General features: G+C 41.6%; 1 protein-coding gene across 1 annotated transcript; it reads right to left on the bottom strand.

Annotated features, from left to right (window-relative positions):
* Positions 1-337: 337 nt before the first annotated feature.
* LOC123976386 lies at positions 338-13,806 on the bottom strand. Its single transcript, XM_046058510.1, has 10 exons — positions 13,562-13,806; positions 12,146-12,291; positions 9,868-9,949; positions 9,533-9,668; positions 9,103-9,305; positions 8,804-8,940; positions 8,495-8,636; positions 8,098-8,379; positions 2,584-7,954; positions 338-1,675 (listed from the first exon to the last, which is right to left on the bottom strand). Exons 1-10 carry the CDS (start codon positions 13,685-13,687, stop codon positions 1,665-1,667), a joined length of 6,636 nt encoding a protein of 2,211 aa, XP_045914466.1. The 5' UTR covers positions 13,688-13,806; the 3' UTR covers positions 338-1,664.
* Positions 13,807-15,496: the final 1,690 nt, after the last annotated feature.

Raw genomic sequence — 15,496 nt, 5'->3', positions numbered from 1 at the left:
CACTGGCTAAAAACATATTACTTTTGGGGTCACCTCCTTGGCTTTACCTTTGAAATAGTTTCACATGTTGGATTGCAAAGTTTAATATTTGTAAGACCCTAGCCAAAGGTTGTAAAAGGTGAAGATTTATCCTGTGAGGGATCAGTCTACTTTAGATATAATTTAATATTTTCTCTTCCTCTGCAGCCCACTGTCTAACCCTGCTGTCTTAATATGTTGCCAGTGCGCTGAAGCATTTCATTTCCTACTTTTGGAATAAACTGCTCATTGCCCTTGATGAAAAACAAAATGCACTTCTCTGGTGTATTGGATTCCACAACAAGGCCAACAAAATAGATGCCATTTCAAATGTTTTATTTTTATCTCAGGAACAAAATATAAATCCGGCTCCATCACCCCCTTATATAATAAGCCATTGAAACTCTTCAAATATTTACAAAAGATAGAAAATAAAACAAATAAATATAACCTGCTGCTGCGCATTAAAGACTGGTGACACTTTAAACTGTAGCAGTTTGACAGTTTCTCTTTAAAGGAAACCTCAAAGAGAACACTCACCTTAAAAGAGAAATCAATGTTTCTATGGTCCTGGACAGTTCAGTAAAGATACTATTTTAAAATCTGTTTAAGTGAGAAAATATAATATAAGCCAGACTGTCAGCTGCTCCACTGGCAGCAAATAATAGACATGGTCAGAGACAGAAATCAGTTAAAATATTAGTGAGATACTGGCATGTTTGTTGTTATTGCTAAAGGAAATACAGCTTGATGTATGTGATTGGAAGTGAAGACGCTTTTTGAGTCTGTACAGTGATGAATCCAGTGGAGCAGCTTTGAATGTAGAATTCTTCAGCTGCAAAAAGGACGTTAACAAAAAGAAATTGATGTACGCTGACCCCTACTGGTTACTCATGGTGAGGACAGCCACAGACCTAATCCACGCCATAGGGAACTTGATATAAGAAATAAAATTAGCATTTAAACAGGAATTATACATAAAAGTTCCCCAAGATGATACAGCAATCTTACAGCTTGTCAGAGTTAAATTATATTTAGGATGTTAATACAGTATGAGTTTTTAGATGCTTCATTTGTTGTACAATCCGCATCACTTTGAGAGTTTAAGCAGAAAGAAACTGAGAAATCTTATAAGAGTGCAAAAAGCAAACAATGGAATTATATGGCTTACTGATGTGAAAAGTGATGAATCTAGTGATAGCAGGAGCAGCCTGTCATCTAGCGTCAGTTTTTGTTTTGTTTTTTTTGTTTTTTTCTCCCCTTCACAGCTTCCAATAATCCAGTCTTTAAACCACAATGCATAATCTCCATACCAGGTGAAGCAGCTGGAAACAGCACAGCGGTTCCAGAGCAGGCACTTCAGTACTAGCTGTTCTGCTAACAGTCTGACTGGGAGTCAGTTCCCATGTCTTTTTATCGATTGGCTAGTTTATGTGTTCTGGCCTCTCCAGGGCCTCGTGTCACAGGCACATGCTGCAAGTCTCTCAGCTCTTTTCAGTCCCACATAAACGACTCGTTGCCCACAGTAATAAACAAGTCATCCAGAGAGCACTGATCCTTTGAGGGGCGATCCAGGTGCTCCATTAAAGGTCCACAGGTCCGTCTATTATGCATTCAAAAAGTCACTTTGACTTAGTTAGACATGCTCAACTGTTACCTGAAACAGAAAAAAAAAAAAAAAAAAAAACACTAATGAAAGAGAATAATGAAAACTAAATATCAGTTTATCAAATGGAAATCTGTGCTTGCGTTATTTATCGCTACATTGGCCCAAATACAGTTTGTTTTTCTTTTGAAAATTTTGTACAGGTTGTTTTATTTTGAGGTCTACACAATTCAAAACAGATGATATTTTTGAAAGCAGAGAGTACCAGGTCTAACACCAACTTCTACGGTGTGTGGCGGCAGCCTTAATGTTTTTTAGCATTTTTGTTGAAAAAAAAATAAATAAAAAAAAGACTTAATCAAAGTTGTTTTGAATCTTCTACCTCAGATTTGGTAAGAGATCCACTGATTGGTATCTATTTTGTCATGTTCTGACCATAAAGCAGTTTAAAACAACAATTAACCATTTGGTTTCTTCAGCTTTCACTCAGGAGCAAAAATCAGCCTTTAAACTTGATAGAAATAATAATTTGACATTTATTGTGATTATTATCGACATCAAATGATATGAAATTTTTTAATCGTGATAACATTTTTGGCCACAACGGTCTATCAGAATTTGTTGTCAGATGGTCAAACAAATGTAGGGTCAACCTAGGATTCACTTGGTTGGTCTGGTGAAGTCTATATATGAGCTTGTTGAATTCTACTTTGTGTTAAAAGGTCCTATTTGTACTTAATAAATCACATTTTTGGCAGTATCTATTCAGTGTGCGGGCACTCGCTTGCCTTTGCACCTGAAATCATGTTGGGATGTGAATACACTTCCTTGAAGCATAAACCTTGTCGTCTTATCAGAGCTGTCTTGTTTTTGAGCCAATACAGTTTTGTCAAGGTTCAAGCCTGCTGAACTGACACTTACATTGATTTGGATTTCAATAATAGCGGCGGCAGACTCACCCTCATCATCAGAGTCAAATCCAAAGAGGTTGGAACACTTCTGCAGCTGGACATGACTCTGCAGATCCTCAGCACTGTTGAATGTAGCAAAACAGTTGGCACATCGTTGTCTCTGCAGAACTGCGGTAACTTTCGCCTGCTGACGAGGGGGACTCGGAGACGAGTGGAAAGGCATCTCCTTCCTCCGTTTTGGCATGGTGATGTACTTCTCATCCAGGTACGCTGTAGGTGGCAGACGCATGTATGGCCTTTTCCCATACTCTGCAAGAGTGTCCTTACACACCGTTGATTTTACTTCCTCCCTTGCCGGTTGTCCGTTCGTTACTACAGCGTATCCGGCGCCGCTAATTGTGCTTTGTGCCGTTTCCGCTGATGCGTTTCCCTCCTCGCCGGCGGAGCTCTCCACTAGCTTTGGTTGGACTTGAATTTTTGATTTTGCTGGCTTCTTGGATGCTGATGGAACACCCTGATCTTTGCCGTTATTCTTGACAGCCTTTGCGGCACCTTCTTTATGAACATCCTTGCGCTTCTTTTTTGCTTTGTTGGGGTCTTTTTCTTTTTTCGTTACTTTCTGCATGTTCTCTTCAGTGGCAGTGCATGGAGAAGTCGTTTCATCTAAGCTGCTAGCTGTAGCAGCAGGGATGGAGGAACAGGGGGTGTCAGGTGTGGCATCTAATGTTTCTTCTTTAGCTTTTCCTTCCACACCAGGAGAGCTCTCTGCTGTGTTAGCCTCAACCTGCTGGTCTACAGATTTGGACTTGGCTGCCTTTTTGAAAGCGGATGTCTTGCTTGCATCTTTGCACGGCCGTCTGTCCTTGACCGCTTTCTTGTCCCCCTTTTTATTAACGTCCTTGTGCTTCTTATTTTGCTTGCCTGAGTCTGAAGAAGTGGCATTGTTTTTCTTTTCTTTCTTTCCTTCTTTATGTGGTTTGTTTAACTTTCCTTCTGTTGGTACCTTGAGTGTTTTCTCTCCAGAAGTGGCAGGCGCAGAATTATCAGAGCTGTTTTGTGTTGAGTCTTTGTTTTCTGCTTTTCTCTTTGCTGTGGCCTCATGTGGGACAACAGCTTTTGACGTGGCATTCTTTTTCGAGGCAGACTCTGGTTCTTTGAGGGGACATTTTTTCTTTACAATCTCTGTGTTGGCTTTGCTATTTGTAACCTTGTGCTTTATTGACTTGCAGAAGTCTGAAGATTCACTTTGACTACTGGTTTCTTTAGGAGCGGGGCGTTTTTTCGCTTCATGCGGTTTCTTCATTTTGTCAGTGGTTAACTTCTGTGTTTTGTCTGCTGAGGTGGTGGTGGTGACTGATTGATTTAAACTGTTAGCTGTCAATATAGCTGTAGAGGTATTATGTGAGACCCCCTTCTGTTTAATATGATTCGTCTTAACCTGCTTGTTCACAGATTTCTTAGACTCTGATTCTTTACTAGATGTTCCCCTATTTTTGACTTCATCTTGGATCTGCTCACACTTTTCTTCTTCCTGTAAAGTGTTGCTTGTACTTGAAGTCTCTGCTGCTTTAGGAAGGCTTGCAGGCTGAGCATTGCTTTTCTGATCCTTCTGTGGAGCAGTTTTGTCTTTGACAGTTTCATTGTTTTGACCTGCAGTAGTGTTTTCATCATGCAGAGGTTTCTTTGCTTTAGGAGGACGCCCTCTTCTTTTAGGACCTTTTGTGTTTACTTTGACCTGCTTTTTCTTGAATTTATGCCTCACTTTGATATTGTGTTTCAACAATGACGATGAGATGACTTTGAGAGTTTTGGGGGTTGTCAGGGTTGTATTTGTTACTTTTCTTAATGTTTGCCTTAATCTCAGATTAGGGACAGTGGGCTGTGAGGAAGTGTCCTTGTTAGAAAGATTCTTCAAGACATGTGAATCCTTTTTGCGCTCACGGTTCTCTTTCAACTTCTGTTTTAACAGAGATGCTCTGACAGTGCTGAGGGGAGCACTAACCTGTTTTTCTGTTGACGAATTATTTGCGGTTTGTCTTGATTTACGAGAAGCCTTTGCAATCACAGTCTTATTTACAGTAGTGAAACAAATGTCATCTTTTGGCTTAAGATCCAGATGTTTCTTCCCAGCCAGCGTGGTATTATGTTTGTCACCCGTTTGCTCATCTGTGTTTTTGTCTGGTTTAGTGGGTTTGGAAGCATAGTGTTCTCTTTCATGAAGGTTCAGTGCCCAGAGACAAATAAATAGTTGAGAACAACCAGGGAGGCAGCACACTGCCTGCAGCGGACTATGCCTCCTGGCGTGCCGTCTCATTTCCATGCCGGTTTTGAACCTTGCAGTACAACCCTGGTGAGGGCAAGGATGCCGAGGAGCGAGTCTGTGTCTTTCAACATGGTGCTGAAAATGTTCGAAACTCCACAAAACCCTCATGCAAATACTACATCTACTGTTCCCGACATGGAACGCCAATTCTAAAGGTTTGACCTCACCGTAGTGATCTTCGAGAGCATGGTACAGGAGTGCAACACGATTTTTTGACAGGTCTGTAAACCAGACGCAACCATCCACAGGACAGCAAAGTTTCTCTTCTGGCTCCACATTCTTCTCTTCAACAACTTTCCCATCGTGTTTTGTGGCTGACTTAATTTTACCTTCAGTGGAACGGCCAACCTGTGTGTCCACCAGAGCTGATGTCGCAGAGGAATCCATCTCAGTTTCTTGGTTTTCTTGCAACTTGGGATTCTCAGCTCCACCACTCTTCTGCTGTGTAAGTGGCTGCTTAGCTTCCGAGTTTAAGGCGTCCTTTTTCGGTCTGTCAAGCATTTTCTTTTTGGCAATATGCCCATTGACCTTATAAACAGGAGCTTTATTACTAAGGTGCGTTGACGCGTTCTCTTTCTTTTCTTGTAAAGACGAACCATCCACTGACTTGTCATTGGATCTTAACTTTCTGGCTCCAGATGGGGTTGAATCTGGAAGGCTTACTGATTTAGGACAGACAGCAGATTTCCTCTGCCTGCCACTGCTCCGGCGCCCTGAAGACACGGTTGTGGACTTAACTTTGGCCGAGGTCTTAGGTGTGGAGATATCTTTGGTCTCAGAGACCCCGTTTTGTTGGGCAGTGTTACCAGCTGATCCTTTGCTCTTCTTTAGCTTCTCAATATGATTAGACAGGTGCATCATGGCCAAGAGGTCATCTTTGAACATTGTCCCACAGAACATGCACTCGTCTTTACGATAATGGAACATGGCGTGTGCTACAACCCGCCTTCCCATAAACACCTTGTTGCAGAAGGTACAACAGTACTCCAACTTGGCTTCCTCTGATGTATCTATAGGTTCATCGTTCTCAGATGCTTCTGGTGCACTATCCTGAGTTCCCACTTTCTTCCCTTGCGCGTCAGCAACTGCAGAGGCCCCCAGTTCTGATGCAGAGCAGCTGGAGGTAGTGCGTAATCTTGCGTTATGAGCAACTTTAGGTTTACTTCCTGCTGACGACTCCTTGGCGGTACTGTCCTCTGGAGCTGGCTGTTTGTGATTCTCCAGATCTCGAGAAAGTGCCCCAGGTGCAAGTTCAGTAACCATTTCTGTTACTAATGTCAGAGCAGATATGTCATTTATACTGTCCTGATCTGTAGGCGAATAAGAAACCTCTGTCTTACTTAGAGTGACCATTGTTTCTCCAAGGCTTGTATTTTTTTCACAAGCCACATGTCCTTTTGCTAGCTTGAGTGAAACGTCTGTCACATCCACGTCGGAAATGCTGTTCCTTACAGAGGGGAGCACCTCTGCAGTGCCTGCTTTTGCTTGGGCTCCAGGATTTTTGCTTGTTTGATCCAGAGAGGAAAGTGACATTACTTGTTGTTTCCCATTTCCCTTGGGACCAGCAGCTCCAATGATTGACATGGTGGCCATATTAGACACTGGAGGGATTTCATCAGTAACTACTGTCTGATTGTTGTTGACAGGTGAAGTCTGAGAAACCTCAGCTGAAGTTTTTGATGCATCTGTTATAGTTTGAGCATTAGAGACTTTATCTAAACCTGCAGATTGAGTCACTTTAGGGGTTTGTGAGGCAATGGTAACCTTCATCTCAACAGCAGACTCTTCACAGAGCTCTCTTGCTGAAGTTATGGTTTGGGCTTGCAGTGCCTTATTTAACATCGAGGGTTCTGTCACTTCAGTTGCTGTCTGTGACGTTTTGGTAGCTTTCATCTCAGCAGCAGGCTTTTCGGGGAGCTCTCTTGTTGAAGTGAGGGTTTGCAAGACTTTTCTCGTGCTGTGAGCTTGAAGGATGGTTTCTATAATTGGGGATTCTGTCTCTTCAGCTGTTGCTGACGTCTGAGAGGAAATCATCTCAGCAGCAGGCTTTCCACAGAGCTCTCTCTGCGGATCTTTTGGAGGACTTCCTTGCACAGAGGAGCGCGTGATTGTTGATACCGAGCCTTGAATATTCAGCCCATTACCTTTCCCTTTCTGCCGCCGAGCATAACAGTGCAACTGTTGTGCAAACATAACTGGGTCCCGCGCTCTAAGAATAACCTCTTTGCGATGCACAGTCTTCACAGGTTGTGATGTGGCAGGAAGCTTCACTGTAGGTTTGTAAAAAAGCACTTGAGGGAACCCTCTCTGTCTGTTGCAGGTGTCCTCAATAAATGTCCCCATCAATTCATTGTCTGGTAGGGAGAGCTCAAGAATTACTTGTGGAGGGGTGGTTGTTTTTTGACAGTCCAAAGAAAAGCCTTTCTGGTTCTTCCTGTTTTCCCTTGCCATAAAATCAGAGTTTACTGAAGGTTTGTGTTTTGCACTGTTCTTGACCTGATCAGTTTCAGACCTCTTTCCGGCAGAGGATCGATGTTTCAACCCATGCCTTTTGATCTTTGGAGAAACGTTATTCCCTTCGAGAGTTCCTGAGTCTTCCAAAAGCCACTTAGGTGTTCTAATCCTCCGTTTTGGTGGGTTCTTCTCCGAGAGTCGTGTCGTGCGTCTTAGATCTCCATACCCAACGGCTACATTGTCCTGTAGCTTGTCTAGCTGCCAAAATGAACGCCTCAAAGGTTCAGATGATGAGTCCTTGCCTTTCTTCTTTACAGTGTTCTCACAATGTAGCCGTGTTTTGCCGGTGCCCACTTTTAATCTTTTGGATGCAGCGTCAGTATCCTCTTTGCGATGTCTGTCCTCTTTATGGTGCCGCTTCTTAGCTGCCACCTGAAGTGCCCCTTTACTTCTGTTATGACATGCTGATGAGCTCGATCGAAGAGCAGGTTCTTTGGTGCAATAGTTAAGGATCCATTTGTCCTCCATGATTTCTTCAAGGGCAGCGCTAACCACCTTCTCGCTCATCAGTTTCAAACAGTTGGTCCGCAAAGCAATGAGGTTCCAAAACTCTGGGTCAAAATACAGATCCTTCTTCAAGATCTGAGGAGACATAGAAAGAGCAAGCAACAATGTCATATACCAATTTTGTATCGCTCACGTGGACAGAGTGAGAATCATAAACTATGCCTTTTCTCGGTCATGATTTGTTAAAAAAAAAAAATAAAACCCCGCAACAACTCTACCTGCAGGGTTTCGAAGCGAATATGATTTCTGATGGGGCTGTACTCCACGTGGTACTCCTGATCAGGATGCATGTAGAGGAGATACACCATCTTGTAGGCCTCAACAGTGCGTTCCAGGAAGAAGACAAGAAGAGCACACGCCCGGCAAACCTCCAGGTCATTGGGTAGCAGGCCAGCAATGGTTTTGTAGATTAGGGACTTGGTGACGACATCACAGGGAAGGCAAGACTCCAGGGCATTAGCACAAAGCTCCACGCAGAACTGGATACCATCTTCACCCAGCTAGTGAGATACAAACAATGGACTTGCAAAATATTCATAGCAATACACAGAGAAATGTACACATCTACTTATATAATCTTATAAAAATACACTGCAGTTTGAATTTTGGTCTCACTTCTTGTAGTATGGCTCTGATGAATGGGAAGATTGAGCTGACATTGGTTGCAGACAGCATCAGCTGACGACTCTCCTCAAGAAGAGCTTGCTTGGATGTATTCAACCGACTATGAAGTTTACTCCATATGAAGACAAGATCGCTGCAAAGAAAAGAGTTAAACATGGATTTTAATGCTTACTTAAACGGGGTGTAAATAAATGTATAACATGGCTGCCACGATTTTTGTAGAAATTAGGAACCTCAAAAGGCCTTAGTTGGCGTTTACTGACTTCTCATTACCTTAGCATCACATGTATGTTTCCTTACCACAAATGGTACATGTCTCCCCTGTGGAGCTGCTCAGAGAGGAAGGCTCTGCTAAGGGCAAGTAGCAACTCATCCTTTTCCTCACACTCCAAACTACAGATGATGTGAATTGCATCTTTACCATTAAGGTCTGCCACCTGAAAAACAGGACAATGAAAGCATCAGTTTAGCCCAGAAGATTGTTCTCTAGAATACAATTTTGGATTAGTTAAACTAAAGCAACAAGTACAACAGACTGAAGCAAAAATGCCATTTGACCGAAAGACATGCTAGTCTTCAGCATACAACAGACCACCCACCTCTTTGTGTAGGCTGTCATACTGTGAAGTTTTGGAAAGCCAAGTGAGGTAGACCTGGAGGAAGAACAAGTGTTGTCCTGCTGTGGGATGCCAAGCACAACACTTAGCCAGGGCCATAGCCTCACTGACCCGCTCACAGGATAAGAGGTAGTGCACCCGAAGCTCAAAGAACACCGGCAGCTCAGAACTGATGCACCCATCCACTGAGGAATAGTTAAGCATGGTTTTAATTTACTTTACCGACACAAGGTCAAATGCAAAGCAACACGCAGACACACCTTTACGGGAGCTTTCAGGAAAAGTGTGAGATGGACTCAAATAAGCTATTAATATACACAAGAGCCAAATCTGAGGAATTAACTTACTTTGTGTAGTCAGTAGCTAGAGAGGTAATGATGTCAGTGGTGTGTATACTTCCCACGTTACCTACCTTCACTCTGAGGTAAACTGGACTCACTGAGGATTGCCTGTAAGGCTGGGCTGGCCCAAGGCCCGTTGCCCTGAACCAAACGCTCCACCTGAAGTAAATGAACATTCTGATGCCTCGCAAGGGCCAAAGCACATTCCTGAAAGAGCGAGCATGAGGACAGAAACTTGCTAGTATTTCAATATCAAGACCACCTGTATTGCAGTAATGTTCTGAACAGTTTTAAATAAACTGAGAGGTACAGCACTCAATAAACACCCTAAAACCTATGTTTCTAATCAGTTATTTTACAAACATCTATACAGTATTCTGGAAAATAACCGGCACTTCAGTCTCACCTGGAATGTAACAGCGAACTGCTTCAGGGGCTCCTGATGGAAGTCCTTCTGGTCAAAGAACAGCAGCAACTCAAAAACACTCCTGTAAATACATCAAACTAGTTTTTAAAATCTCTCTCTCTCTCTCTCTCTCTCTCATATAGCGCTTTTTAAAAAAAAATAAAAAAAATAAAAAGGGTACTCAAAAGCACTTTCCATGGTAAAAAAAAGACAATAAACACAAGGAGACAATAACAAGATCAGCATAAAAAACAACAACTAGCGATAACTATTAAAAGGTGAAGCAAAACAGCATAAAAACAGGACAGAAACAAAAAGCAAACAGGTAAGGCTCTAAAATCTACAAACCTACTTCATAGCTTTGAAGGGAAACCCGGGGGCTGATGGGATGAAGTAGGGTCACCAGCTGGCAGCAAGCCAGGGTTTGTTTTTTTGGTTCACAAATTTAGTTGCGTGAGCCAAGAAACATAACTAACTTTCATTTCCATAAAAGCTGTAACCAACTTTCCAAATACATAAGACTACTTAATAAAAACAAATGTTTATTTGTTGTATATGTGAATATTCTCATTGTATGTAATTGATTTGAAAGTCTTGTTTTTGGGTATAATGAAACTGGCCAGCAAATTGTAAAAGATATAAAGGGATTTTTCTTATCAGTGTCTTGGGGTGTGTGATGTCTGATGTTTTGTGTGCGCTTTTCAACGGCACATTGTGCAAGGTAAATTTTCTAAGGGGCAATAAAGGGTTTCATTCATTTAGGGCTGAGGGAAACTTGAAGAAACCTGATGGTTAACTGTGGTTTAAATTCATCTTTATGGTCAACACTTCATGCCAAACAGTGGATCACTTCACAAATCTGAGGTAGAACATTCAAAACAATTATAAAATTTTTTCGAGAGAATGAGTAAAATTAAGTAAAAGCTTTTTCAGTCCTTTTTCCCCTCAACAAAATAACCATCTTAATAAAAGTCCTAATTTGAGTATGATTCAAGTGAATAAAATCACACATTTATTGAACATTTGTTATAGAAAAAAATTTATATTGCGCTAATTATTGTTATTGTTTTATTGTCCAGCCCTACATTCATTGTGCTTAAATTTAAGCATTCCAATTCAACAACAAATTTTAATAATGGCCCATGTCACAGTCCTACTGCCAACTAGCTTGTTGTCATCACTGACGTCTTGGTAAGCGATACTGGCAAAATCCAACAACATGACAAATGGCATGTAACTAACTAACTGTCGCTACAGCTGTGAAGCTAACATGCAGAGAGGACGGGACTGCCCCAGAGCCAGCACAGCAGTTCCAGGCAGCAAAACTAACAACTCTCCTGCTACTATAGCTAACATCACCACATCAGCATGTCTTGGTGAACCAGAAAGTAAGCTGAATGTCAGTGGGCAAGTTATTTAACATTATCGGACACACAAATCATGGATGGAATGGTTAAAATAGTGTTGTGTGTCAGGATGTGGGCCACTTTGTTTCCCTTTTACAGACACAGGGCTGTGTACACCGGATTTATTTTCAGTGCACACACAGAACAGACAGCTAGTGGACCGTGAGGAGATATTCACTGAATTTGACAAAAAGACTACAATGGATTAGAATCACTTAGCCCACCTTTAACTAACTTTAGCTAGCAAGAATGATGAGTAAGACAGGTAAGAAAACATACTACAGTTTTCTATGATAATATAAAACTGTTAAAGTTAACTACACTTAAGCTCTCACAGATGGCACAAGACTGGAACGAAGATGAACCAAGGGCAAGAGGCAGCTGTTTGTGGCCTCTAGCATTCACAGTTGCCACACTAAGTGTGGTTCGCAAAACATGATATTGCCTTAACACAAATCTCAACTTTGCTCCATAACTTGGTGTTAGTGGCTTCGCTCTGAACATTAAAAGTGAAGATATTCAGAGAAGGTAGAAGGAGGAGTTGAGATATGAAAGCCCAGGGTGTTAACTATCCCCTACGATTCAGCAAGTTGTCTTTAGTGGTGTGTGTACAAGTTACACGATCATGTCTGGCACAGCAAGACAATACTTTCTGTGACTGAAAACCACATGACTACAACAGCACTGCTGCCGTGCTACTTAAAATACTATTTGGCAAACACAAGTAGAAATATAACCTCTTTGGAAACAGTTCTATATCACAGCACTTAAGTGTCATTGCTTTCATTTTGTACGTTACTGTTTGTTTTAAAGCATTAGTTAAGTCAGCAAAAGACTGAAAGCAACCTCTCTAGGGACGTATGTGTACTTACAAGGCCAGACTACTGAGTGTGTGGTGCACATGATCACAGTTTGATGTGAAGAAGGTGGAGGCTCGGGCGAAGTAGCAGAGAGCCGTCTCAAGGATCCCGAGCTGAGGCAGCGGCACCTGCCAGCGAGAGGCATGCTCCTCCACAAGCTGCACGGAGAAAAGTCAAAACAAAGACGAGTCAAAGACAAAACTGCAAATTATATCATTTAGCATGTTTAAATCAGTGGCAAACATTTTTTGTTGCGACGTTGTGTCTGCAGCTTCACCCGTAGACACACCTTTACTGCAGTGCACACTGATAAACTATGTAAGTCAGGGACCCGCCCGCAACCACAATGTGGCAGTGCTGCTTTACACAATGCTTACAGTTGACCTGTCAAACCCCTAAAATACAACCTGCCTATATTGCCCTCTAATGGTGGCGATACAAGACTGGATCACTCTCTTGCACCACTGGAATCTTGTGAATGTTAACTGTCAACAATGATGTTTTTCCAGCCTTTCTCCAATCACAGTTTTAGTATGGCAGCTTATTTGATGTAAAATCAAACCATGTTTGAATGGCAGGCCTCTAGCACAGTAGCAAAATAAGAATTCATCTCTTGGATTTGTCAACAGGAAACCGTAGACTAGACTTTTCCCCAGTTATTAGGCTAGACCTTTGTTTATGACTCTTCTGTTATCATCGCAGATATACGAACAATCCCCAACAAGTGACATAAATGCACCTTTTAATGATGATGTACTGACAGGCTTTATACATCTTAAGTTATAATATTATAAAATCTTCAGGGTATAAGGTCATCTTCTGATACCAGAAATTATATTATTTGTTACTGCAACAGTACAGCTACATGTCATGTTGCTGTTGCGGAGTGAAACAGGTCATTAAGCCATATTTGAAGTTGGATTTTTTTGCAAATGCTATATGGCATGACAACCTTACATTTGAGATTAGCTAACGCCAGCTAAATTCTTTACAAGTTAATGGATTACCAACCGCGTTGCAAACGGGCAAAAAAGTTGTCCACTCGGTTTGGTACACCTTTAACGTACTAACTAGGCTAACTTGAAGACAAATCTTGACTAGCTGTGCGGCTAGTTGAAGCGATTAGCCGAGCTAGCTTGCTAGCTGTAACAGTGAACAATCGTTGTCAAAACATGACTGATTTACTGAGTCGGACGCTTGTATAGCGTCACCTGAATTTGAGCCCGTGTTATCAGATATACCACGTGAAAAGCGTTACGGTAATATATTTGCTTTTTAAGCAACTACGACTCGTTAGTTAGATGCTAACAAGCCTAACTGCTAATGCTAGCAGTGTAACGGCCAGTTCTGGGGGAGGGGAGTCGGCTAAAATATACGCTCATATCTTCGACAACAACCTTGTCACCACCTTCAGCTACGGCTCCTTACCTTGCAAAAGTCTGAGCAGAACGGTTTACTATCGGCTCGCAATTCATCACTTGAATAGCGACACAACAAACTCTGTAGTTGTTTTTCAAGCCCCTCTAACTCGTACACACTGCCCTCCTCCGCCATACTGCCTGTCTAGCCCTGCTCGTAGCATCTACCACACACAGCAGCTACATCGCCACGGTCAACGACTTGCATTGACAGCGCTGATTGGATACTGGCAACGTGAAGGGTCTTGCTCCTTTTCTAACCCAGAGTGCACCGGAGAGGAGCTGCTCAGGGCGGAGTCTGAGCTCTGTAATTAAACGAGATCGTCTCTAATGAAGCCCCGCCGACACGGTATTAAGCGTAGACCATTACATGCGCCATAACCCACATGGCAGACACAAACACAGCGCGTTAATGACTGTTAATATTTGCGTTCACGTAACATTGTAAACACTTGGAAAAATGACCGATGAAGCAGTTAGACACTCTTCTTTTAAGAAACGCTGCAATACATACATATGAAATAACTCGATTATCAATATTATTAAAACGTTTCCTCACATTCTAATTAGAACTATAAAATATTACCAAAAAATATCAAACTAATTGTCAGGTTGGGTTTAGGTACACTATGTAAATGTGGACACTGCTCTGATTTACCCTGAATCATCTTCAATGGATTAAGGCAGAGGTTCCCAACCTTTTTTGAACAGTGACCCCTTAAAATGTCTGCTTGTGATCACATAGATGTGGATGAATTATGAGCAGTTCAACCAAACAATACTTCTCAGATTATTTAATTAAAGAATAATTAGAGGCCTAAAGAAAGGATGAAAGGGGGGAAATTAGAGAAAAGTTTAAAATACCATAAATTTGGGGTAAAATAAATAAGTTTTATGTTTAGAAATGTCACTGTAACATAAAAATCTGAACCTAAACATGTCCCTTTGTTTATTTATATTTTTAAACCTACCTCATAGTGTTATTGTGTATGTTGTGTAACTGTCAATTTTATTTACATTTATGTAAATCACTGCAACAGCAACACTGGAATTTCCCTTCGAGGATGAATGAAGTACCTATCTATCTATATTTATATCTATTTAATATTTAAAACATACATGTGCTGGTCATTTAATTAGAATATCATCAAAAAGTTGATTTATTTCAGTAATTCCATTCAAAAAGTGAAACTTGTGTAATGTACACATTCATTCCACACAGACTGATATATTTCAAGTGTTCATTCCTTTTAATTTTGCTGATTATAACGGACAACTAATGAAAACCCCAAAATCAGTATCTCAGAAAATTAGAATATTGTGAAAAGGTTCAATATTGAAGACACCTGGTGCCACGCTCTAATCAGCTAATTAACTCAAAACACCTGCAAAGGCCTTTAAATGGTCTCTCAGTCTAGTTCTGTAGGCTACACAATCATGGGGAAGACTGCTGACTTGACAGCTGTCCAAAAGACGACCACCTGCACCTTGACACCTTGCACAAGGAGGGAAAGACACAAAAGGTCATTGCTAAAGATGCTGGCTGTTCACAGAGCTCTGTGTCCAAGCATATTAATAGAGAGGCGAAGGGAAGGAAAAGATGTGGTAGAAAAAAGTGTACAAGCAATAGGTATAACCGCACCCTGGAGAGGATTGTGAAACAAAACCCATTCAAAAATGTGGGGGAGATTCACAAAGAGTGGACTGCAGCTGGAGTCAGTGCTTCAAGAATCACCACGCACAGACGTATGCAAGACATGGGTTTCAGCTGTTGCATTCCTTGTGTCAATCCACTCTTGAACAAGACACCGTGTCAGAAGCGTCTCGCCTGGGCTAAAGACAAAAAGGACTGGACTGCTGCTGAGTGGTCCAAAGTTATGTTCTCTGATGAAAGTAAATTTTGTAAAGTTTCCACAGTCAGTGATGGTTTGGGGTGCCATGTCCT

The sequence above is a fragment of the Micropterus dolomieu genome, linkage group LG01, assembly GCF_021292245.1.
Source record: "Micropterus dolomieu isolate WLL.071019.BEF.003 ecotype Adirondacks linkage group LG01, ASM2129224v1, whole genome shotgun sequence".
Classification (NCBI taxonomy): Eukaryota; Metazoa; Chordata; class Actinopteri; order Centrarchiformes; family Centrarchidae; genus Micropterus; species Micropterus dolomieu.
Note: the sequence above shows the minus strand (reverse complement) of the source record. Positions and strands in the feature narration are given on the sequence as shown.

What these genes read in the sequence shown, in the direction of transcription:
- LOC123976386 (XM_046058510.1), bottom strand. Translation starts at nt 13,687, where the DNA reads ATGGCGGAGGAGGGCAGTGTGTACGAGTTAGAGGGGCTTGAAAAACAA. An exon ending in GGAGACATGTACCATTTGTG is followed by an intron (nt 8,637 to 8,803) that starts GTAAGGAAACAT and finishes TTTTCTTTGCAG; the next exon opens with CGATCTTGTCTTCATATGGA. An exon ending in TTCGCTTCGAAACCCTGCAG is followed by an intron (nt 7,955 to 8,097) that starts GTAGAGTTGTTG and finishes ATGTCTCCTCAG; the next exon opens with ATCTTGAAGAAGGATCTGTA.